Source organism: Ochlerotatus camptorhynchus, unplaced genomic scaffold (genome assembly GCF_037179485.1).
Source record: "Ochlerotatus camptorhynchus isolate MF236.1 unplaced genomic scaffold, CSIRO-AGI_Acam_v1.1 ptg000007l, whole genome shotgun sequence".
Classification (NCBI taxonomy): domain Eukaryota; kingdom Metazoa; phylum Arthropoda; class Insecta; order Diptera; family Culicidae; genus Ochlerotatus; species Ochlerotatus camptorhynchus.
Genome location: NW_027040499.1, coordinates 511,880 through 537,525, shown reverse-complemented (window position 1 = coordinate 537,525; position 25,646 = coordinate 511,880). Strand labels below are relative to the sequence as shown.

The window sequence follows — 25,646 nt, the reverse complement described above, 5'->3', positions numbered from 1 at the left end:
CCTCTGGCGGCGGGAATCGAATCCGGTTGCAGTACTTTCGTTGTGCATGAAAGCGCAGCGTTAGATTTCTTAGACGTTTTTGTCCAATATCACGATGAAGCTGGCTACAGAAATCCCATCAAATATGTACTTGTGCTGGTGGATGATGCCCAACCCGGTGATTTTCTCGACTCCGTGGAAGAGCATACCAGTCTGTCAGAAATCCTGAATTTGTTAATTTTTCGATCAATGTTTGAGATGGCTACGGTTGATTTGCTGACCAACAGCTTTGTTGGTAGTGTGGAGCATGCTTCTGAGTTGTACCTTCTTGATCGCTACCGCGTCGGAGACGGGTCGTTCGAATACAAGAACTGGCTGTTCCCCGATAAAACGATCGATTTGCACGGAAAGTCGATCCGAGTGGCTACATTCTACATCAATCCACACATGTTGATCAAAGAGGCCAAGAATCGAACTTTCTCAATGGATGGCCTTGACGGTTTCATTCTGGTGGAGTTTTGCAGGAAGCGTAACTGTACGATTGAGTTGATCAAAGGTAAAATTCTTTTGAAATTGATATTGAGTGAATTTCTTACAACGAATGCTCACCCACAGATGAGGCCATGTGGGGTGACATCCAACCGAATAGGACTGGAAATGGAATTTTGGGAAATTTGGTGGAACGACGGGCTGATGTTGGTGTTGGAGCATTAAGTAGCTGGTATCATTGTTATCAGTATTTGACCTTCTCCACGCCTATCCAACTCGGAATTGTTACTTGCCTTGCACCGAAGCCCAAGTGAGTAGAATTTTCAAAGGTCTCTCAAAAACCAATTTAACTGAAATTCAATTGCTCTTCAGCCTTCTCCCGCGTTGGACTATGCTTACAATGGGATTCTCGACATCCGTTTACCTGACCATCTTTGGCACGTACTGTAGTGTTGTGTCGATTTACATGTTGATAGCACACTTCATGATGCGCAAAATCCAGAAGAGAAGCGTCGCCTGGAATATACTCAATGTGCATGCCATCTTCCTCCTGCAGGCAACCAACGTTCGCAATCGATCGGCATCGGAAGCCATCTTATCATTGACACTGTTGCTGTTTTGTCTGAACCTGGGTAGCATCTATTCCGGAAAATATGCCAGCCTACTAACCGTACCTATGTACGAACCCACTATCGACTCAATGGTTGATTTGTCTGAAAGTGGAATCCCTTGGCTGCAGGCTCACGAGGCGTGGTCTTTCTCTTTGGTTCTATCGAAAAATGTATGTCGTATCAAAAATTTCTTATAGCTTTCAAATAATCCAATCATTAATCGCGACAGCCCACAACAGTGAAATTGGTCTCCAATTTTCGGGTTTACCCTCCATCGGAGCTCCACCGAATCGCCGATGACGGTGGATCCGCCTTTGCCATGGGAAGACTACACAATGGCCATCTGATGCTTGGCAATTGGATCACGGCGGACAATATCCACAAGTACCGACTGATGAAGGAAGAGTTGTACTACGAACACGAGGTTGCGATGGGCACCAAGACGTGGCCGCTGATGGAGGCGTTCAATGAAATTATAGGCCAGATGGCCAGTGCACAGCTTTTGATGGCTCAGGAGCTTCGGATAATTTATCAGTACAATGATTATTACGTTCAAACGGTTGCCTTAAATTCTCATAAACAAACGGCGATAGCACCGAAGGTGCTGGGTCTGGAAGATATTCTGAGAGGGTTATTTGTTCTTGGGCTTGGACTGCTGTGTGCTGGGGCCATGTTTGTATTGGAAAGCATGCATGTGCGGAAGTCACATGCTGATCAGATCAGGTTTTCAAACGGTCTGTAGAAAAGATACACACTTGTTATTTTGATTGAATAAAAGATAAATTCAATAGAAAAATAGTTGTACTGGCAAGTGTCTCCACTAGTGCCCACGTGCGGAAAATATTTATCTTTCCCATGTGGTATGGTGCTTCACTGTGTTGGCTCGGTGCTCGGTTTGTCGTGATGTTTGCCTAGCATTCCCAGCAGAACATCAAAAATTCATATAAACAACAAAAATATTTCAAAACAATATTGATCTGCACAAACTTAAACAGAAAATTTTCCCCGACGAGTATGGTATGACATTTACACAAGGGTTGCAGAAAATAAGGTTTGTTAAATAGATACAAGAAATATCGTTCACCGTTAAATTGTTTGCTTTGACCTTAGCGGTGAATCAATAGACTAACTTGTTCAGGTCACTTTTTATATATAAAAAGGACTCTAGCTCTAGAAAAAGTGTTTTTATTACTTTCATACTTGTAACGATAGGTGATAATCGAACTGTACGATTTAAAATGGAAGCGCTAGTGCAATCTTCTCTGGAAGTGCATGCAGTGGTTGGATATGAGCAGCTGCTAGCCGAGATATGTAAGTATTATAGTAACCACTAAAGTGAGCTTGTATCGAGTGATAAAAGCAGCAGCAGAGTAATGAAAGTCCTCCCTTACGAAGTGAACAGCTCGACCGACTAAAAAGATGTTCACTAGATACGCTCAGTTGCTTGACATTCCTGAAATGTCTCAACTTTTTGAAAAAAAAAACCTTATAATTCCCTAACAGTTTCTGATGGTCCTTGAATTATTCTTGTACTCCCTCCAAACTTCTCTGAAGTTCCCTGCGCTAGTTTGAACCTTGTTACTTATCAAGATGCTTCTTAAACTTCGCTAACATTCAAAGTGTTTTTATGTTACTTAATACGCGAAGTTTGCGATTTTCAGAGTTGGTTGGAAATACTATCTAACATGAAGCTTTAGTGTGATAATTTATTTGCTAGAGAATGATCTTAGAGAAGGGTAGGTAGATAGTTCCGTTAGAGTTCGGCAGTATGAAAATTGAATAGAAGTTGAAAATGCGTACATCGTACGGGTTAAGCAAAGAGTATGCGTTTGACTTGCACTGTCACTTGGATGGCCCTTCGCTCATTTTCAACTTCTATTCAATTTTCATACTGCCGTACTCTAACGGAGCTATCTACCTACCCTCTTCTAAGATCATTCTCTAGCTAATAAATTATCACACTAAAGCTTCATGTTAGATAGCATTTCCAACCAACTCTTCTCTAAAATCTTAAAAATCTGGATTAGTGCTGCAAAATTTCGACAATACACGATGATATTGACAATTCAACTTTGGTCACTCATTTGAGCTAACAGTAATTGTCAAGGCAAACCATGTCAATTGTCAATGACAATGCTGTCAGTGACGAACATATGTAGAATTTTTATTAACTGAATTTGTAACGAAATTAAATAGCTTGAGCAACACAATTACATGGAGCCGTTAAAGTGAACAAGCATCTACGTCCTGCACTGCTTGGATAGCAATAATGTGACACAGAATGCACGAAATTACACTTTTTGTTACCAGGTGAATCTTTGCAATTGACGAAAAAATGAATGAGATTTTGACGAAGGTTTTTTTGAGGATCAAGTCTGTCAGTGACTATGTGAAAAACAATTTTGTCAATATCATGCGAAAGTCTGTCAATGACAATGACAAATCTCAGCACTGGTCTGGATCCATTTCTTGGCCTTGGCCTTCATGACGCGCCATATTGAATAATCCAGCGGATTAAGATCGGGGCTGGATGGCGGCCACATATCCTTCGCCCAGAACGGAAGATGTTCCTGCAACCACTTCTGAGTGCGGTGCGGCATTTGGCTTCAGCCCGTACTGTTCTTTGGCGAAAGTCTCGTTAATAAAGAAAACTAAACTAAACTAAACTGTTATTTGATCCACGGAAGAACATACTTACTTAAAATCCCGATGTAGACCTCCATGTTGACCTTGTCGCCTTCTGGAATGAACATCGGGTCCATTTTTTGGCCATCGGAAGCCACCAATCCAAACACCATAACGCTAGCAGGATGCTAGATACACGTTCTTATTATTATTATTATTTAGCTTTATTTAGGAGGCTTTCAGCCTTAGGCTGGTTCGCCTCCACTACACGTTCTTGTGCTCGTCGGCCACGTCTTATACCGGAAGAGAACTAATATACCGATCGGTTCTGGAATTTGATACGGGATCGACGGAAAACATGCTGAACAGGATTACCGGATTTTTTCGCTTAAGGAAGTTCAAGATTTTCTTGCATCGTTCGGCTCGTAGCTCCCGGATACGGTTGGTAATCATGTGAGTTTTTTTTCCGTGCCCTCGACTTCGCCCCGAAATCTTCCGTGCCGTAAAGTGTTCCTTTGCCATTTTCCTTATTGAACGCACTGGATTCACCCGAATCTTCCTTTTGATAGCAGCGATAACCCTCGGAACCCGAGCTGACCTCGGACAACCTGTGGCCACCTTCACGGATAGTTGTCCTTTCTTTTCTCGGTCTAAAACCCTTTTGACGGTCTATCAGGACACTCCCACGGCGATTGAAATGTCTTTTTGCGACATTTGCGCGTGGGACAAATCACGAATACGCTGCCACTCTGTCATGGTTAGGGTTACCATATCAAAAACTTGAAAAGAAGGACATTTCATTTGACGTTTGGTGATTAAGGAGGACAATGATTACTTTTCTTAACATTAAAGGAGGACAATGAGTTTTTATCAAACGTTTTAATAAAATGTGCGCTATTACAAAATTCATGATTTGCGAGGGTTCAATTGATATTGTTCACAACTTGTGGTCGTTATCAATTCAATTCATCTTCTTTTTGTACTTCTGAAAAATGCATCAAACTAGCCTTCACAATTCATGTTTGATACTTGGAAATGATCTAGTCCAGCTGATTTGAATAAAAAAAAATGCAGCTTTACAGTCTTAAAGCCATCCCAAATTTTATCATGTACAAAAATCAGTATATATGTCATCGCTGATTGAAACCAACATGGAACATCTAAACAACCTGTTAATTTTACCATTGATTCAGCATAGGACTTTAATACCCCGTACAGACTATGGATTATATAATGTAATATAGGCTGTCTTGCAATGAGCACTCATACATAGGATTTCCAGTGAAAACTAAATGTATGAGTGCTCATTTCAAGACAGCCTATAGCTATAGCTTAGCGTTATATACAAAATAATTCCTATTATTGATATCATTCCTTACATTCGACTTCACGCTTCACGTGCCTCTTCGCTCTCAGTATGGCAGTGGCAAATATTATAAATTAACGGCGCCGGTGGTGTAGTGGTAAGCGTGATTATCTCTTACCCCAGCAGGCCTGGTTTCAATCCCAGTCGGCATCCCGGCTGATTAAATTTTACTCAACAGTGAGTTGTTTTTGATGGCCTTGTTACGATCAATTTACAGTGTACTAGTCACCTTTCGCGTCACTAGAGCTGCTAGTATCGGGAAAAATCGTGTCTTGGGGATAATAGAAGAGTGAACCATATTGTTAATTAATAATATTTTTTTTTTTCCTTTGGTTTGTTTTTTTCCGTCGATCTTGTTTTCCGTGCTGAGCACCAATGCTACCGACGTGCCAGGAAGGCAGCTCCCACACCTGGACCCTACCTATCGACCCATCAACTCATGAACCGGGGACCAATGGCTTTTCTTCCCTTCCGAAGGAAGGCGTGATCAGAGATGTTATGCCTCAGAACATCCCGGCGGCGCCGACTGGGATTGACCTTTTTCGTTTTTGTTTTGAGTTATGAAGGTTTTGACGTATGATAGAGAAAGCTAGTAAATAGAGAAACATGTAAAAAAAGCCTATTTACCAAATGTAAACAATGACTTTGAACGATTTCTCATGAGAATTGACTCAATCTGGCAAACTGACACCAACATCTGAGAGATAACTTACTCTATCAGATGATATAGTTAGTTTGAGTGGGCATGTTGCAATTCGGGAACAACCAACGTTTAAATGCATTGCATACATTTGGCTTGTACGCCTTTGCACATGTTGCTGCATGGAGAACGAGGTACCCAACACGCTAACTTGAAAGTACCCATTTATAAGTAAAAAAAGGTCAATTTTGAAGAAAAGTGACTAAACTAGTAACAGATACTCATTAATGGGTAAAAATTGCTAATTTAACGTTAAGTCACTTATCTTTAAAATTTATATTGTTCACCCAATAATGGGTACTTTAAAGTTAGTTAAAAATTGAGTTCACTTTCACTCATCATGTGGCTTTCATGAGGCTAGCTAAAATTAAATAAATTATGAAAACTAAATTTTGAGAAATCCTCATCAATAATCCATTCAGTGAAAATTACCTAACCATCAATTGAATGCAATTGGTGTTCACAGCGACTCTGTAGCTCTTTACTCCTATGTTAAAATCCATAAGTAAACTTCAGACTGTGCGTGAAACATGGCGGACCTCGTGATAGTACGAATAGTACCGGTGGAAACTAACGATTTTAAATTGATTCACTACTTGAATTGCCTATTGGTCCCAAGCAAATCGATTAACGTACCCTATTCTTGTCGAAATTCTAGTACTACACTATTTCTTCTTTCCTTTATTTAACGTCGGTCTCTGTTACGCAATCTAGTGCCAATCACCGACGGACATCGATTGCCATCCATTGACGGCAATCGAATGTGCAGGAAGGCAGCTTCCACACCTGCATAGGATATCACACCCATCCAACACACATGGGCCGGGACCAACGGCTTTACTTCCCTTCCGAAGGAAGACGTGACCAGAGATTTTTATGCCGCAGAAAAATCCCACCGACCTCGGCTGGGATTGAACCCAGACCCATCGGGGTGTTAGAAAGCAGTCACGCTTACCACTACACCACTGGCGCCGGCTAGTACTACACTATGTTTGTTTTGATTCTGTATGGAAGTTTGACAGATAAAATGAGGGGTTCGTGGATTTTCCTATGTTTCGAGGAGTGCATCGATTAGCTTGGGACCGAAGATAGTACCAGAACTGAGCCAAAAAGTTGAGCACATTTTATCGGGACCTCCTGGTCTAAGAGTTACCTCTATGGTACTATCCTTTCACTTCACTGAAAAATCCCTTAAGAAACTGTCAATCATTTCTAGAAGAGACCATTTTTCGACGGTGCCGTCAACGCCAATAAAGGAGAACGAACGAAGGCGATGAAGCACACAAAAATGACAGTTTAAAAGGCAGCGCAGGTTGCTATGATTTTCATCCAAAAATAAGTTAAAATTTCCCAATGGTGAAAACATGACGGTTGAGTACTTATAACTTAAAATCGAATTCATTTTAATTTTTTTTGTTTTTGAGGTTTTTTTTTAAACTCAAGTGTTTTTGAGTGTTTTTTTCTTACCGTGTTTGTTAATCTATTGCCCAAAATTGGGTTAACGATTATTACCGTGTTGAAAGTTTTCCTCCTGTCAGTTGCCAATGTGGTATGTAAAGAGGGATGGCAGATATAATTTGCATTTTCTTTTGATTGTTTGGATTACCTCTAAGCTTATTGTACATTCAAACTATAGCAGATATAACGTTATTTAGGCACTTTTGATATCATATTATATAACGTTATTACGTTATTAATATCAACTATAGTCTGAACGTAGTACAATCAACAATCAATACGAAACTAACGATTTTAAATTGGCTCACCACTTTAGTAGCCTATTGGTCCCAAGCAAACGATTAACGTACCCTATTCTAGTTGAAATTCTATTACTACACTATGTTTGTTTTGATTCGCTATGAAAGTTTGACAGATAACATCAGGGGTGTGTGGATTCATGCAGAACATGCAGGGGTGAGTGAAATAGCTTGGGACTGCTTGGGACCGTTGTTCTGGTACTGAGTGAGCCAAAAATAATAATGATTTTCTTCGGGACCCAGTGGTCTTAGAGTTACCTCTATGGTACAATGTCATGACGTCAGGGTAGGCGTGTAACATGCATGAGAAAGCTAATACTGTTTGCCACACCTTTTATTTGACTAAACGTATAAATTGATTACACGCTTAAATAATAAGGCCACGAATGTTTTTAGTCACCTTTCTCACCGGGAGAGGGTATTACTTATGCGTCTTTTCAGAAATATATGGGAATTCTGGAAGTGAACCATATTGTTAATTTATAATATTTTGCAGCGGGCAAATCAAGCATAACTATTCAAATCGACGAAAAATGCTTTTGTAAACAATCTCTTCAATCGACGATTTTTCTTAACTGCTAACTCACCCACGCAAACAAAGACCATCATCAGGTAGAGAAACCTTTCCCCTACTAGCTGGCGTTGTTAGTTTCTGTGAGTGAGCTTGCAGTTGCCACAAATCGTCGATTGAAGTTATTGTTTACAAAATAAGATACGTCGATTTGTATAGTTCTGCTTGAAATACCCATAGAACCAGAACGTCAAAATCAAACGCATGTTGGATTCAATCTGTGTGGCTTTGTTTCATTTGGTGATTTTTTAACTTAAATTTGACAGATATAAATTTTTCAAATAAACCTGTTATTGTACCAGACTTATTTCTGCCAGACCAGGAATCAATTTTGACAAATTTCTTCTCAAAAATCACACGATCAACAACAGAGAGATTTTAGGCTGTGAACCATTTGCCGAGTTAAATTTAACTCGTGGTTAAAAGTGACATTTCGAAAGTTATTTTCTATGTTCGAAAATCCCTGTGCTGTCGATCGACCGGTTTTCGAGAAGAACTTAGCCAAGGTTGTCAAAATTTAACTTCTTGTCTGTCAGAAGTAACCACGCTCGGATAGCAGGGTTAATCGATAACTTTCCATCTGTCAAATTTTAACCAAAAGTTAAAATAATGCTCCAAATGGTTCAGAGCCTTAGAACATTATAATTTATTTTAGAAATGTCAAATTTAAGTAAAAAATCAGAAAAATGGAACACAGCCTAAGTTTGAGTTCCATTTAATGAATTTTCACTGACTCTTCGAAAATAATACATAATGTTCGAAAATCCCTCTGTTGTTTACCGTCCAATTTTCGAGAAATTGTTTGTCAAAATCGATTCCTGATTTGTCTCAAATAAGTCTGGTAGAATAGCAGATTTGAAAATTTTCCATTTGTCAAATTTAAGTTAAATTTTACGAAATGGACGGTAGCCTTGACTGCAGTCTAAATGTAGCGGGGTTGGCAGCTGTAGTATACTCCTAGTCCCACCATCAAATGGCATTTGCTAGATAAGATGAAGTTGCGACATAATTAAACAAATAAGCTCTGCAAACAACGCTCTTTGAAAAGAAATTTATGAATATGTTATTGGAAAAAATGCAAGGAGGATATTTTCGGACAAAAGGAGGACGTAGAAAAATTGTTGAAAAAGGAGGACATGTCCTTCTTTAGGATACCATATGGTAACCCTAGTCATGGTGCAACTGTCAAACTAATAGCGAATTCGTTTATTATCGAAACCGAACTTTTTGTCAGTGCGAACCTCAACCTGAGCTAGGTTTTAAAAACAAACGAGCAAACTGACGTTTGTCAGAAAACAAGCAGACCCAATCTTGATACCCGATCCAGGTTGGAACTGAATAATAAACGAATTCGCTATAAGTAAATCATTTTCTTCTATACACAGCCTACTACGGTATGAGCTATAGGTTACGTGCATGCAAAGAAAACCAAGGTATTGTATGCACAGGTGACCTTATTTGTACGATGGTGCAAACATTATCACGCATACGGTACCACGTAAAAAAAAACCTATTAAGATTTTGATGTTCCACATGCTAAAATATAAAAAAGAAATGATTTTGATTCCAATCGTAATTATAGCATGCTTATGGTCCAAATTTAAAAAAAATCAGCCTTTACACCAAAAATTGTGACTTTTTTTAAGTACGCAATTCGATTTTCTATGGCTGAAACCGGAGAATGTGATTTGAATCAAGTCGATTGGTTGTATCGTTATCGAAAAATCGTTAAAAACGTACCTGGTAAACTGCGACTCAGCGGCACCAACCATGTAAAAAGTCCGGGTAAAACCGTTTAAGAAAAGACTTGAGTGTACTACTAAATGCAGCTGATTACGAGTTGCCGATAATAGAACAGCTGGTAACACGCAGTTCAAATGCAAAAGGTTGCCGAAGAAAAAAATGCTACCGGCAATAGCCACACTCACACTCAAAAAATATTAAAATCTAAATAGATTAAAAGTTACACTAAATCGCAACTCTCCTGACCGACGCATAGCTTGATATAAATAGAGAGAATTCGAACTTAGTATAAAAATGGTTTATACGCGAAAAAGCATAAAACAGACATACATGTGAAATGGTTACCCATGATTTATTTGAAGAAATGCATTTTTGTCTTCAATTTAATATTCTTGTTTAAATTGATTGTTTGCAAATAAAAATAAAAGCGTTTGATCGTGAAAAATTTATTCAATGCAAAATAACGAATACATTTTACAGTTGATTTATCAAAATGCTAAATTCAAATAAATTCACTAGCCATTCCTGTGCCACTAGAACCAACAATCAATACGAAACTAACGATTTTAAATTCGCTCACTAGTTGACTAGCCTATTGGTCCCAAGAAAACGGATAACGTACCACATTCTAGTCGAAATTCTAGTACTACGAAATGTTTGTTTTGATTCGCTATGAAATTTTGACAGATAAAAATAGGGGTTATTGGATTTTCCTATGTTTCGAGGGGTGAATCGATTAGCTTGGGACCGAAGATAGTAGCAGAGCTGAGCCAAAACGTTGAGCATGTTTCTTCGGGACCTACTAGCATAGAGGTAAGTCTAAGACTAGAAGGTCCCGAAGAAACGTGCTCAACTTTTTGGCTCAGCTCTGGTACTTTCTTCGGTCCCAAGCTAATCGATGCACCCCTCAAAACATAGGAAAATCCACTAACCCCTCTTTTTATCTGTCAAACTTTCATAGCGAATCAAAACAAACATGGTGTAGTACTGGAGTTTATACAAGAATGGGGTACGTTAATCGATTTGCTTGGGACCAATAGGCTAGTCAAGTAGTGAGCCAATTTAAAATCGTTAGTTTTGTATTGATTGTTGCTACTAGTCTTAGAGTTACCTCTATGCTAGTACTATGCTACCTATAAACAAGCAGTACAAGATAAAGAAAGATCAGCTACCAAGCAACAGAGACAAAGCGAGGTTTTCAGCGATGAAATCTGACCGATCCACGACCAGTGTAAACGAATCTCGGAACGATAATTGGATGCCGTGGAATTTTAGAAGCCAGCGGTACTCTTTCGGAGATCCATTTTACAGTCTTAGTTTTAATTCATCCGGGATTTAGAGGATGGGCAGGTTGAAGTTGATGAGCCAAGCTGTGGACAGCGAAGAGGGAATTTTTAAATGGGGTTCTTTTAGAAACGTACGTCCACATAATCCCTCCTGTGGCAGATCGTATTGCAGTAGAAAAACCGTTTGTATTTTCTTCTGATGACCCTCAGACAACGATCACGTATCGGTTCAAGTCAAGATCAATCAGCTTGAACTCCTTCACAAAAGTAGCACAGCTTCTGGGACACGGGGAACGTGTTCATTAGACTGATGCAAAATTTGAAATTCTCGCTCCACAGTGCTTGAACGGTTCCAAATTGGGTCCTGCGTAGCCTCCCAAAATTTGAACTACTTTAGTAAGAAACTGACTTGGCGGAAACCATTTCAAGTTTATATGGGAATTACTATGGAAAAACATATGTTGTTGTTCATATCTATCTAACAATTCACCACATCACTATGCTTTTAAAAATGATAGCAGTGATTGTAGAAAATTTTCTTAGCTACAACTTTGTTGAAAACCAGTTTTCAATCAAATGTAAGGAACAAAAGTTATTAATGCTTCAAGTCACTGATGCCTTATGATTATGGTCATTCAACTGTTCAGCAGGCAACATTGGTGTTTCTGGTGCGAAGAATAGAGCACAAATATCATGGCTACTATGTCACACTGCAGAATACAGTGTTGCCCACAGAACAGCTGCTTGATCATGTCATAAGATTAGCAATCTCTTAAATAATTAATAACAATTTAATTTGACATTTGATTGAAAAACGATATTCGGCAAAGTTGTAGCTTTCCCGTAAGAATAGTTATAGAAATGTTCGAAAAAGCAATATGGAAAATGGGCAGAAGACAATGAACAAAAAGTTTGGTTTTCCCATAGTAATTTCCATATAAACTTCGAATAGTTTGTGCCAAGTCAGTTTCTTTCCAAATGAGTTTAAATTTTGGGAGATTGATTTTAAACCGTTTGAGCACTGTGGAGCGAAAAAAGCCAATTTTTCATCAGTTTGCTGTTCATGCAGTACCTGATTAATCTGCAGTTGTTCTTTCCTTTATTTAACGTCGATCTCTGTTCCGCAATCTAGTGCCAATCACCGACGGATATCGATTGCCATCTATTGACGGCAATCGAATGTGCAGGAAGGCAGCTTCCACACCTGCGTAGGGTATCGCACCCATTCAACACACATGGGCCGGGACCAACGGCTTTACTTCCCTTCCGAAGGAAGACGTGACCAGAGATTTTATGTCTCAGAAAAATCCTACCGACCTCGGCTGGGATTGAACCCAGACCCATCGGGGTGTTAGAAAGCAGTCACGCTTAGCACTACACCACCGGCGCCGGCTGATTAATCTACAGTTGCACTGCAGTTGCAGCAGTAGATTTCGCTAGAGTATGAAATACGCAGAGATTGATGAGATCATCTTCGATTGCATGGTGCATAAGCATTCCAATCTAACGTCGGGGGTCACCGCTTTCGGAATGACACTGGGCTTATCGAATTTGGCCAGATAAATTCCGTTCTCTATCAGTTATCGTTTCACGTGCATGTGCATTGCAAACACGCATTTAAATAGTTTTGGACAATTCTGTCGATTGGAATGGATAGAGTTGCAACCAGTAGATATATCTAAACAAAAAAACTGGTCATAGGGTGGAGAACTACTTAGGCCTAATCGCCCATTTTGGGACTATCGAGCAGAAAACTTCAAATAAATCCATGATTTCAGAGTTAACAAGTCAATTATGCGTTTGGTACGATACTTTAGTTAATAAGCTACCAAACGAAGTCAATGAGAACGTGTCGTATGAAGGTTTGCACACAATTATTCCCAAAAATAAATGAAGCGCTCCGACCGAATCAATTTTTATCTTCATCCGATAGGCCGAAGTGAATTCATTGGCGTTTCAATGCGTTAGACCGAGTTTAGAATCCGTAGGCCGAGTTTGGCGTCAAGAAGTAGTGTTAGACTTTTGACAAATATCTCAACAAATGGTATCTATTTATCAAATCTTACGTTACATACGGAAAGTTAAATAAATTTGGAAGCCATCAGTGATAATAATATTCCTTTTGATGCTAAACTGCGCTATATTAAGAAAGACTAAGAGCGGGTTGTGCTTAATAGGCCGGAAATGGGGTAGGTAACCCTATGTGTGCATGCCGCTGAGAAAATGCTAATAGAAGTGCAGACGCAACGAGAATACGTGCATTCCTCTACATGCACAGTTTTCAAACAAGCCAGAAAATCGAGGGGATAGTCAAAGTTTTTTTTTAAATGTAATGTATGACTGCTGGTTGATTACAAATTTGAAATTAATTTGGTACTTGTTTGACTATGTCTATAAGAAATCTGTTTATTTTTGTAAAAATGCATCTCTTAAATCTCGTAAAGGGATTAGATGTGGATTACCAACAAACAATTGAGAGCTCTTATAAAACACCTGAGTTGATCAAACGTTGAATAATAGCTTCCAGAGTTGAACAAGAATGTAGTTGTATCATAGAGGTAGAGGTTGGTAGAGGTTGGTTGTATTGCCATTTGATTAAAAGTTTTAAAAGCTGTTGGAGCACTCTTAAATGATTGTTTACGTTCGGTTTAACAATATGCTTTATAAGACCTACGATAACTTTTATAGCACCTTAGTTAAACTGATTCACAACAGCTATACAGAACGTGGAATAAACGCATCAAAACAAACCATTGGGAGCTCTTATACAACACCTGAGTTGATCAAACGTTGAATAATAGCTTCCAGAGTTGTACAAGAATGTAGTTGTATTGCCTTTTTGGTTAAACGCTTCAAAAGCTGCTTGGAGCACTCTTAAATGATTGTTTACGTTCGGTTGAACTGTTTGACAGGAGCCATATAGGATGTGGAATAAACGCATCAAAACAAACAATTGGGAGCTCTTATAAAACACCTGAGTTGATCAAACGTTGAATAATAGCTTCCAGAGTTGTACAAGAATGTAGTTGTATTGCCTTTTTGGTTAAACGCTTCAAAAGCTGCTTGGAGCACTCTTAAATGATTGTTTACGTTCGGTTGAACTGTTTGACAGGAGCCATATAGAATGTGGAATAAACGCAGCAAAACAAACAATTGGGAGCTCTTATAAAACACCTGAGTTGATCAAACGTTGAATAATAGCTTCCAGAGTTGAACAAGAATGTAGTTGTATTGCCTTTTTGGTTAAACGCTTCAAAAGCTGCTTGGAGCACTCTTAAATGATTGTTTACGTTCGGTTGAACTGTTTGACAGGAGTCATATAGGATGTGGAATAAACGCGTCAAAACAAACCATTGGGAGCTCTTATACAACACCTGAGTTGATCAAACGTTGAATAATAGCTTCCAGAGTTGTACAAGAATGTAGTTGTATTGCCATTTAGTTAAAAGCTTCAAAAGCTGCTTGGAGCACTCTTAAATGATTGTTTACGTTCGGTTTAACTATATGCTTTATAAGACCTACGATAACTTTTATAGCACCTTTGTTAAACTGATTGACAAGAGCTATATAGAACGTGAAATAAAGGCATCAAAACAAACCATTGGGAGCTCTTATAAAACACCTGAGTTGATCAAACGTTGAATAATAGCTTCCAGAGTTGTACAAGAATGTAGTTGTATTGCCTTTTTGGTTAAACGCTTCAAAAGCTGCTTGGAGCACTCTTAAATGATTGTTTACGTTCGGTTGAACTGTTTGACAGGAGCCATATAGCATGTGGAATAAACGCATCAAAACAAACAATTGGGAGCTCTTATAAAACACCTGAGTTGATCAAACGTTGAATAATAGCTTCCAGAGTTGTACAAGAATGTAGTTGTATTGCCTTTTTGGTTAAACGCTTCAAAAGCTGCTTGGAGCACTCTTAAATGATTGTTTACGTTCGGTTGAACTGTTTGACAGGAGCCATATAGGATGTGGAATAAACGCATCAAAACAAACAATTGGGAGCTCTTATAAAACACCTGAGTTGATCAAACGTTGAATAATAGCTTCCAGAGTTGAACAAGAATGTAGTTGTATTGCCTTTTTGGTTAAACGCTTCAAAAGCTGCTTGGAGCACTCTTAAATGATTGTTTACGTTCGGTTGAACTGTTTGACAGGAGCCATATAGGATGTGGAATAAACGCGTCAAAACAAACCATTGGGAGCTCTTATACAACACCTGAGTTGATCAAACGTTGAATAATAGCTTCCAGAGTTGTACAAGAATGTAGTTGTATTGCCATTTAGTTAAAAGCTTCAAAAGCTGCTTGGAGCACTCTTAAATGATTGTTTACGTTCGGTTTAACTATATGCTTTATAAGACCTACGATAACTTTTATAGCACCTTTGTTAAACTGATTGACAAGAGCTATATAGAACGTGAAATAAAGGCATCAAAACAAACCATTGGGAGCTCTTATAAAACACCTGAGTTGATCAAACGTTGAATAATAGCTTCCAGAGTTGTACAAGAATGTAGTTGTATTGCCTTTTTGGTTAAACGCTTCAAAAGCTGCTTGGAGCACTCTTAAATGATTGTTTACGTTCGGTTTAATTATATGCTTTATAAGACCTACGATAACTTTTATAGCACCTTAGTTAAACTGATTCACAAGAGCTATACAGAACGTGGAATAAACGCATCAAAACAAACCATTTGGAGCTCTTATAAAACACCTGAGTTGATCAAACGTTGAATAATAGCTTCTAGAGTTGAACAAGAATGTAGTTGTATTGCCTTTTTGGTTAGAAGCTTCAAAAGCTGCTTGGAGCACTCTTAAATGATTGTTTACGTTCGACTAACCACAATTTTGTTGCTAAAAATAGCACAAGTGATAGGCACGTTTATATGACCATAAGGCAATCATTATTCGACTGCAAGAGAAGTCACTCAAGATGAGCTTCAAATACTTCTCTCATATGATCAAAATACAGCAGAATAGAGCAGATGGAAACAGAAGCGGCTGGCAATCCGGGATCATGAGTTCGAATCTTGCTTCGAGAAACCCTTGGTGGAGTAGGTGTTATTAATAAATGCAAACATTAATTTAAGACATATATCATATAATCAACGATAACATTTCTAGATAAATTCTCTCAATTAATGATTAGAGAGATTCATTGAAAGAATATCAATCAAAGATTAAACAGATGCTTGTTTAATGTGAATGTGAATGTGAATGTGAATGTGAATTATGGCATAATTACATATTTTTTCAATGTGCACAAATAAATTAAATTAATAAAAACTGTACAAGCAATTATTTTGGCGTACCACGACAATTGTTAAACTAATTTTAATCTGTGAATATTGTGAGTACTTACACAACGGTTATTAAGGAGTCATTGAAAAGTGTTATAAACGCTTTTCACCGCTTGCTGTACAATGATTATTTAGGAGTCATAAAAGAGTGCAACAAACGCCTCTCAGGTTTACTCTCCACTAAATTTTAAAGCAGCTGTCTACAAACGTTGTATAAGAGCTTTCACCAAAATAATAAAGCTTGAGTTTAAATATGTATCTATAAACGTTGTATAAAAGTTGCTTCTACTCCTATACCGCGTATACATATAATGCTGTAGTTGAACAGGTTCTCCAAACCAGTGTAAACAAGAGTTTTACAGAAGTTGTAATAAACAAATTGTACAGTTATTATCAGCATGCAGTTGAAAAAAATCACAATGGAAGCGTTTCTTCAACAAGAAATTGATTTTGGGTAAACGTTTTACTGAATACGTTAGACAACACCTTTGTGTTGCAGTTGTATAGGTTCTCCAAACCAGTGTAAATAAGGGTTTTATAAAAGTTGTGGTGAACACATTGTGCAATTATTATTCAACATGCAGCTGAACAAAATCAAAACGAAAGCGTTTCTTCAACTGGAAATTGTTACTTGGGTAGGGCCATCCACATCGAGCGAATTTTAACACAAAATGAAATGTTTATGCTACAGATGACAGAAGTCGTACTCAGGATATTTTTAAACAAGACGAACTCTCATTTTTTAGTAGCAGTAAAATTATGTTTATTTCTGTTGATTATGATAGTACATTGATTTAACATTTTAATTGATTAGCCTACCTGGCTCTTCATCTATGTTTAACTTGATATTCTAATTTAATATTTGCGTTCATCAACTAGTTTACAGAAAACCCCTTTGGGGTGTGTTTTGTTTGAATTGAAAAAAGTGAAAACCTACCTACCTTATCTGCGTACAGCGGAGCGATTTTTTTCCTCAACGTCGACAGCACTGAAAGAATCGATTGATCACCATCGGTTCATAACCGCTGACGAAAAGTAAATTGGTATGCCCCTCGCGCGCCACTGGCACGCCTCTAGTCTTGGGAATCAAGCATCTTTGACAGTGGTTTGTTTACATTTCCATAGAGAAAAACTGGGGCAAGTTTGATCAAAGTAGACGATCACGTTCAGAAATGGAACTCGAAAGAAGAAAAAATATTGTGCACAAATAGGGTAGACGTACCAGTTATGGCTATACGTTCCCATTATGGTGTGTTCCAAATATGGCCTATGGAATTCCATAGGCCATAATTGGAACACACCATAATGGGAACGTATAGCCATAACTGGTACGTCTACCCTACCTGGAAAATCTGGAGTGGTCCGGTTCCAAGCTGGCTAAAGTGCTAAAGATGCCGAAAACAACAGTTTGTCGAGTGCTCAAAACCTACAAGGAAACCCTGAGTGTGGAAAGGAATCAGCGGACCTTCGAAAAAACTGGAACCAAGGATTGCAGCTGCGCAGCAAGGTGTTGAGATACGTTATAGCCAACCCCAGTTTTTCGATCCGAGATGTGGCCAGAAGGTACAACGCCAACTTTCAAATGGTGCGGAACATCCTTGCCGGGGAAGCATACCAGTCGTACAAAGCCAGTAAACATCCGAACTGGCACACGGAGCTGAATTCCGTGGCCAAAAATTCCGTGGCGCAAGGCTCTTGTACGACCGTGTTTTGACGAAACACAAGGGCTGCACTTTCATCGATGACGAAACATACGTCAAATTCGATTTTAAGCAGCTTCCCGGTCAAAAGTTTTACATCGCGACTGGACGTGGGGATGTGCCGGGAAGATTCAAGTTCGTGTTTGTCGACAAGTTCGCGAATAAGGCCATGATTAGGCAATCCTCGACGATGACATCCCAAGTTTACATCGAAGAATGTCTGAAAAAGCGTGTATTGCCGTTCATCCGCAAGCATAGGGGCCATCTTCTGGCCAGATTTGGCCAGCTGTCACTACTCCAAGGTAATTCTGGAGTGGTATGCTGCCAACAAGATCGATTTTTTCCCCCATACTGGGAAATTTCATAGCAGCGACAAATGGTGACTTTTCGATAGTTCACATTTTCACAGTAAAAGGATCAGCATAAATAATAATTTTTTGATGAAAGAATTTGGATAAATTATGTTGAAGCTTTTTGAAACAAAAGGCTGACATTGGCACAACGTCCCTTAATAAGTATAATGATTCAAGGAAATTTTAAATAATGTTTATATTGGTTGACTGCTTAATATGTGCTCATAACAGGAGAATTTTCTTTAAGTGGATTAATTTGACAGTTCGAAAGTGATTCGATTTTAGTACCCGTCTCCACCTGATCCTGATTTTTACGATGCCCTCATCACATTCGTGTGAATAAAAGATATCGCAATAAATTTCCGCTATCATACCTTTAATATCTGACATAAAGTTACTTATTTCTGAGCGACAAGAAATTAATTTTGACAAACACCGATACGAAAATCGGCCCACAACCAACAAATAAATTTTCGAACATTTTAATCTTTTTACGAAGTACAATTTTTAAGTGAAAATTTACATAAGTAAAATCGATTTCTATGTAGTTTTGTAAAATCAATCCATTTTTTTCACCTCTTAGATTTGGTGAATAGATAAATCACAGACAAACAGACATAACACTCAAAATCAAATTCATCGCAAATAGTGTTTTAGTTGGGAATGTGCTTGCATTTGTCATGGTGGCGCCACTGAAGCATTGAGCAAGACACCACATTTCGAACTTATCAGTGATGCCAGTTCTTTTTCACGTCTAGTTAGTAGATGTCAGCTCTTGAAAATGATAACTGGTCAAGGCATCTCACTAGAAAAAAAGTTGTTGAATATTACATCAAAGCTGCTGTACATTCCGTTCCTAATATTACGCTGTACGATGTACACATAATTTGAGAACAAATCAATCTGATGACTGTAATATGCTATCAACTTTTACCAATTATTGATGTTCAATACTTCACCATGAATGTCATTGATTGATACATATTATACTTTTTTGCTGTGTACACATTAAAGTGATGAGTAGAAAGGTGGTAGAAAGGGCACTAATTAGTGAAGCATTACCTCGTTTAAAAACTTGTTTCCAGCAAAAGAAAAAAGCACACTTAACAAACAAAACAAATTCCTTTAAAAATAAGTCTGAGGTTCTATGAAACATTCCTATGGATCCGTATTTTTGCAGAATTCAATCAATTCTATAGATCTACGGAAAATTTCGTAGCACCGACATCACTGACTTCCATCTATTTTATTTTTATTCAACACAGCCGACGCGTTGACAGAACGAGGGAAAAGTAGCTAGTGAAAAAATTGCATGAACGAGGGATGCTCCGGTTGCAAAACAATGCTTGGGAATGTGGATGGTAGATGGTGCTAGTGCGCATGCAAAATACGCTTAACGATATTTTTCGAAGAATTTTCTTTTAAGAGTTATGTCTGTTTGTCTGTGGATAAATTTTTAAGATATGTTTATAGTCTAACACTGCTTATTGATTCCAAATTCGTCATATAAGTTTCAATTCGATCCTAACGCATATAAACGGCAACGTTTTCTTCGAAGGATGAAGGTAAAAATGGAATGGAAAAATGGATTCGTTTGGAGTGCTGCTTTTGTTTTTGAGAACAAATGGTGTACATTTTCATACTTTGCACTGTTAAAGACTTTGTGTTATAGCTTACATACCCATTTTTTATTGCTGGAAACCAGCTAAACTTTGCTGGATTTTGCCAAGCTGTATAACCAGCAATCCTTCCAGCAAAGTAAATTTTGCTGGTTTACGTCTGTGATCTCTATATGGGAGTACCCTTTGTGAAAACCTCAAATGGAATATGTAAAAAAATTATGAAAGATTTGAGACGTTGATAACTCAGCTGCCCCAGGACCAATATCAATAATTTTATCACCAATGGATCAAAAATATTTCTACGCATCTGTTGAATTTAAGATTATATCATTTTCAAAATGTTACTGTTGAAAATTGGACGAATGTGCAACTTTTGCAATAATAATAAAAATTATCACCGATTGCCTGCGAAAAGCGATTTCCCAAACACAGATTTCAAAATTGAATTGCATCCGGTCTCACCAAATGGTGTTTATTCAATCACCGCGTGGTGAGTGGTGGTAGTGTTCTCCAGTACACAACGAAAGGATCCCCGCAAGCAGATAGCTAACAAGGTGGGTCTCAAACGCTGATCAGATTCAGTTCGAATCACCGTGTGTGGTGGTGTCCGGTCGTTGGCATCATCATCATCAGCAGCAGCAGCAGTGCTTTCGGCACGTAGCGTTGAACATTGTTCTCGGGTACACAACTAAAGGCTGCCTGCATGCAGCGAGCTGCAGCCCTCATGAGCATCCATAGAAGGAGGAAGAAGCCGCACCGCTATTGATCGGAATCAGTAACTCTTCGTGAGTCGATGTGGGCCATCTATGTCAAGCACGTCATACTACAGAGTATAGGCAGAGAGAACCAGGCTCAAATTCTAATTCCAACACAAAACACAAGCTCCTACGTCACCATTGCGTACAACCCCATAGGGCTGTCCCTTGTAGTTTTTTGACAGAAGGTTGCTGGAAAACCAGCAATTTCTTTGCTGAGAAATATGGCTTAATTTTGCTGGAATTTCAGCAATTATGAAATTACGAGAAGCTTTTCTCGTTTTAATAACAAAATAAGGAAAACAATGCATCAAGTAGTTAGAGAAATCACTCAAACCCTATTTTATTCAGTTGTTATTAAAATAACTCTACACAAAACTATTAGTCATCTCCAAGTTCTTCTCCATTCGCATGGAAGCATATTCTCCATCTTTCTGCTGAATTTATCTAGAATAAAAGGCAATCTATAAAAAGATAATATTTCCTTCAAAATATTTCCCTGTCTTACCGTTATTATTATGCAAAATAGTAGTCTTCTCCAAACAGTTATAATCCAGTTTTATGTTTATAACACAATGCTTTTATTGCATCATTTTATTTATAAGCGGTTGTCCAACTAATTAACTAGAATCACAAGTCTTTTTGACAGTTCATGATTTGCTGGTTTCCGGCAAAAACAACTGATTACTGGATTTTCAGTAATTTAAAAGTTGTTTGCTGTTGTTTCAGCTAAAATCGTTTTGTTGAATCATTTTCAGCAAACCATTTTGCTGGAAAATGAAAATAGAATTCGGTGTTTAGGAACTTAAGTATCGTACCAAATATAAAATTTACTCGTTAACGCTGAAATCATAAATATATGTGATGTTTTCTATATACCTTAGTTTTTTTTTCTAAATAAACCAGTAGATGTATTGGAACCTTTTCTGACGCTTCCCTTGACACGAATAATTCTCGTTGCTAGATGAAGTTGGTAGGAATGCCTGTCAAGGTACCATTGCACAGTGGTTCAGGAAGCAAAATTAGGTGGAATAAATTAATAACTCGAAAAATATTAGAGATAGCGTATTGACGTCTTCTAAACATTTTCTTGTGAGCTTTATTCGCGTTGGTTGCAAAAGTGTCCTAAACGCCAATTCTACCAGCAACGTAATTTGGCCTCTAACTTTTTTATTTCAATAGATAGAGAAATTAAATGTTCTACAAAGTTGTGAACTATAAAAAACTAGAAAACTTTTTTGAACATCGTTTTTGTCTATCTCTTTTATATTTGGAGATATAAGCCATTTAAAAAAACAAAAGCCGAAAATCAGATTTTCTGTCATATTTTATTTAAATATCACTTTTTTGGCCTACTATGTTCAGAACGATTATAGTTAATTTTAAAACACATATTTGCTCCAAAGACTCTATACCAGTACAAGTCTCCTGTCAAAAGTTATCGTCAGTTTTGTAGTCTTTTAGCTCAAATTTTCAAGCGTAATATTTCAAAATGGCGCAAGTACAACCGATAGTGATACATATCACTTTAAAAAGCATATCAAGAAGTACATTTTAGCAACTTTTGGTGAAGGTAATTTTTGATTTTTTTAAATAAATGCACTTTGAAAATAGGGGTTTTTATTCCATAAATCTACATTGTTCGGACTTCTTTCGAGTATTAAAGAACCAGATGGATGATTTACAGTAAATATTTATATTTACAACTAGTTATATGCTACTGACTAAACCAAAAACAAAAAATACATAAAAAATAAAGCTAGTTTTCAAAAATTAACTGCTTGGCTTTATCTGGTAGTGCAGGATTGTTCAAAGACAAAGATGCTCTATTGCTTAATGAAATCACAGGATCTGATGATAAAAGCAATCTGTTGAATACATCCGTAATATTAACCGTTCTGTTGAATTTTCGGGAGTGGAGCTCGCGATATCTCCGGATGCATTTATTCCTCGTCTCCTGAACCTCTTCGCTGCACATTCCAATCGGAAGTACCGTGTATTTAATAATGCCAGCCCCATGGACTAGCAATTTGTGCACTGTTGGAGACAATGCATACCAACCGTATAATTTCTGGTATAAAGCTCTAGTCTCTTCAGCATAAATTTCAAAAGAATTATAATTAATCTTCGACTTACAGTTAATTACAGTAAGCAGAATATGAAATCGCTCCAACAGAATTTCATTGAGACCGGTAATTTTTGCTGCAGCTTTCCATTCACGGAAAAACTTCCGGGCGGTATTTCCGTCATTAGAATTTCCGCCACCAGGCATAGGCTCACTGATGCGTAATCCTGTTAAAAAGGACAAAATCTGGTAAAATCTTATATCTTCAAAAACAAAAATATAATGTTGCAAATTGCTAACCATACGTACCAAATTCCGCACGTATCTTGCTTCGAATTTCGATTTATCTAGCTTTCACCGCTTCATTTGCCTTGCTTACACGCCATGTAGGTTTATAAAGGGCCAGTCTATACGACACTTTCAGAACCATTTCCATCGTTCTAATATATGCATGCAGAGGAGAAAACCCGAATTTGTACTTGGCTGGATCATCAGAATCTGGATCGCTTCTGGAATCGTTCAAACATTTTCCAGACCTTCCACAAATGTAGCATGATTGAGAGTTCGTTCCGGTTAAATCATTTACGACTTTTGTATCCAGCATTGTGAACATCATTTGGGGTTTTACACAAACAGATCGGTTCTCCAACATTACTTCCACATTCATCAAATTTTGAATTTGCGTATTCATAAGCGAAACCTCCCGTTTTGTCAACTCGGTTGACTCTTTTGCAAATATCAATTTTATCGGTCTGCAAAGCGAAATTGACGATGGCAGATCATTATTCCAAACAATTTCTTGGGTTTCTTCTGCTTCACGATGTCCAGTTAACCTTAAAGGAACTAATGAAAACGCGAATATATGGGAATCGCTGTATTCCTGTAACTCTTCATCCTCGTCCTCCTCGAAAAAACATTGTTTATATCTAGCATGGTTGCTGCTCCCATCACAACCCCATTTGTAGATAAGTGTATAATCGTCGTATGGTACCACCTTTTGGGACGTCGCTCTGCTCATCACGCTTGCAAAAAGCCGTTTCGTGGTGTGCTCCACAAGTTCCTGTAAAGGCACTTCAGCAACAGATGAATGGATAGAGAGACCTAATATATCATTATATAGGTATTATTCAATATTATTGACTCTATGTTTAACATACCTGAAGGATAGCATAGTTTCTTAGCTTCAACCAATTTGTTATAAGCTGGGTACATGTCCACGCCCTTGCTTATATTCATCTGCCGGATGTTCATGTACTGAGCCTTTGAAAACTCGTTTTTGCATAAGAATGCAAGAGCTTCCTCTGCTGTAAGAGCTTCGAATCCGTGTTTTGATCGATCTGCTGAACGCTGTAGCTCGATTGCCGTCTCGGGGTTTTGTGCTATTTTTCCTATCAAAGCCGGCAATTTGCGAAACCCTGCGGAGGCTACAGATGTTTCTGCAGCAAACGAAATTTCTTCTGCCGAAAATTGATTAAGAAGAGATTGAACCCTGCTTTTCTTTGATTTTCTGTGTGCATCTTTGAACGGCTTAGAAGGACGACCAACGAATGATTTTGAGGGCGAATGGACATCGACAATAAATTCTCCTCCAAGCCAAGCGTCATTGATCTTCAAAAATCGTTCACGTTTCCTTCCAGCTGCTCGCCAAAGTTTCTGAAACTTCAGCATCACCAGGGTAAGCTTCCTTTGCACCAAACTTACGTCCAGCTCTTCTCCAGAAAACTTTTTCTTTACAAATTCCAATAAATCTTTTACCTTATCTCCGTTCATGAGAAGAAGGGTAAGATCGGCCAAACGAATCGCTGATAAATAAAATCTGAGTTAATATAATGAAAGCACTTGAAAAAAAAATACCTTTTCTCATTTTGCAACGTTTTGAAATGAACAATTCAGCGTCTCAAAAATCAACGCTTGCTTTAACTCATACCGCAGTGAATGATTGATTAAAATTTTCAAATTCGTCTGTTTGTGTATGAAATACGCATACCTATAAATAATATTCTTGTTTATGTTAAGGGCATTAGCAGTCTTGCTTGGGTTCCATTTCTTATGCTATTTTGAATATTATATGCTATATATTATATAAATGTATTCACAAAATAGTGTATCATCGATCTGGTTCTTTGATACTCGAAAGAAGTCCGAACAATGTAGATTTATGGAATAAAAACCCCTATTTTCAAAGTGCATTTATTTAAAAAAATCAAAAATTACCTTCACCAAAAGTTGCTAAAATGTACTTCTTGATATGCTTTTTAAAGTGATATGTATCACTATCGGTTGTACTTGCGCCATTTTGAAATATTACGCTTGAAAATTTGAGCTAAAAGACTACAAAACTGACGATAACTTTTGACAGGAGACTTGTACTGGTATAGTGTCTTTGGAGCAAATATGTATTTTAAAATTAACTATAATCGTTCGGAACATAGTAGGCCGAAAAAGTGATATTTAAAAAAAATATGACAGAAAAACTGATTTTTGGCTTTTGTTTTTTTAAATGGCTTATATCTCCAAATATAGAAGAGATAAACAAAAAAGATGTTCAAGAAAGTTTTCTATTTTTTTATAATTCACAACTTTGTACAATATTTAGTTTCTCTATCTATTAAAATAAAAAAGTTAGAGGCCAAATTACGTTGCTGGTAGAATTTGGCGTTTAGGACACTTTTGCAACCAACGCGAATAAAGCTCACAAGAAAATGTTTAGAAGACGTCA

The 25,646-nt window shown here is 37.8% G+C and overlaps 2 protein-coding genes across 2 annotated transcripts in view; both read left to right on the top strand.

Annotated features, from left to right (window-relative positions):
- Positions 1–237: 237 nt before the first annotated feature.
- On the top strand, positions 238–1,821 carry LOC135697036 (uncharacterized). Its single transcript, XM_065216612.1, has 4 exons — positions 238–535; positions 595–778; positions 841–1,249; positions 1,309–1,821. Exons 1-4 carry the CDS (start codon positions 238–240, stop codon positions 1,819–1,821), a joined length of 1,404 nt encoding a protein of 467 aa, XP_065072684.1.
- Positions 1,822–2,317: 496 nt separating this feature from the next.
- LOC135697028 (uncharacterized) overlaps positions 2,318–25,646 on the top strand; it is a 34,618-nt gene continuing 11,289 nt past the window's right edge. The window contains exon 1 of the mRNA XM_065216602.1: positions 2,318–2,390. Within this exon, the coding sequence (XP_065072674.1) occupies positions 2,318–2,390 (73 nt within the window). The remainder of the gene's footprint in view (positions 2,391–25,646) is intronic.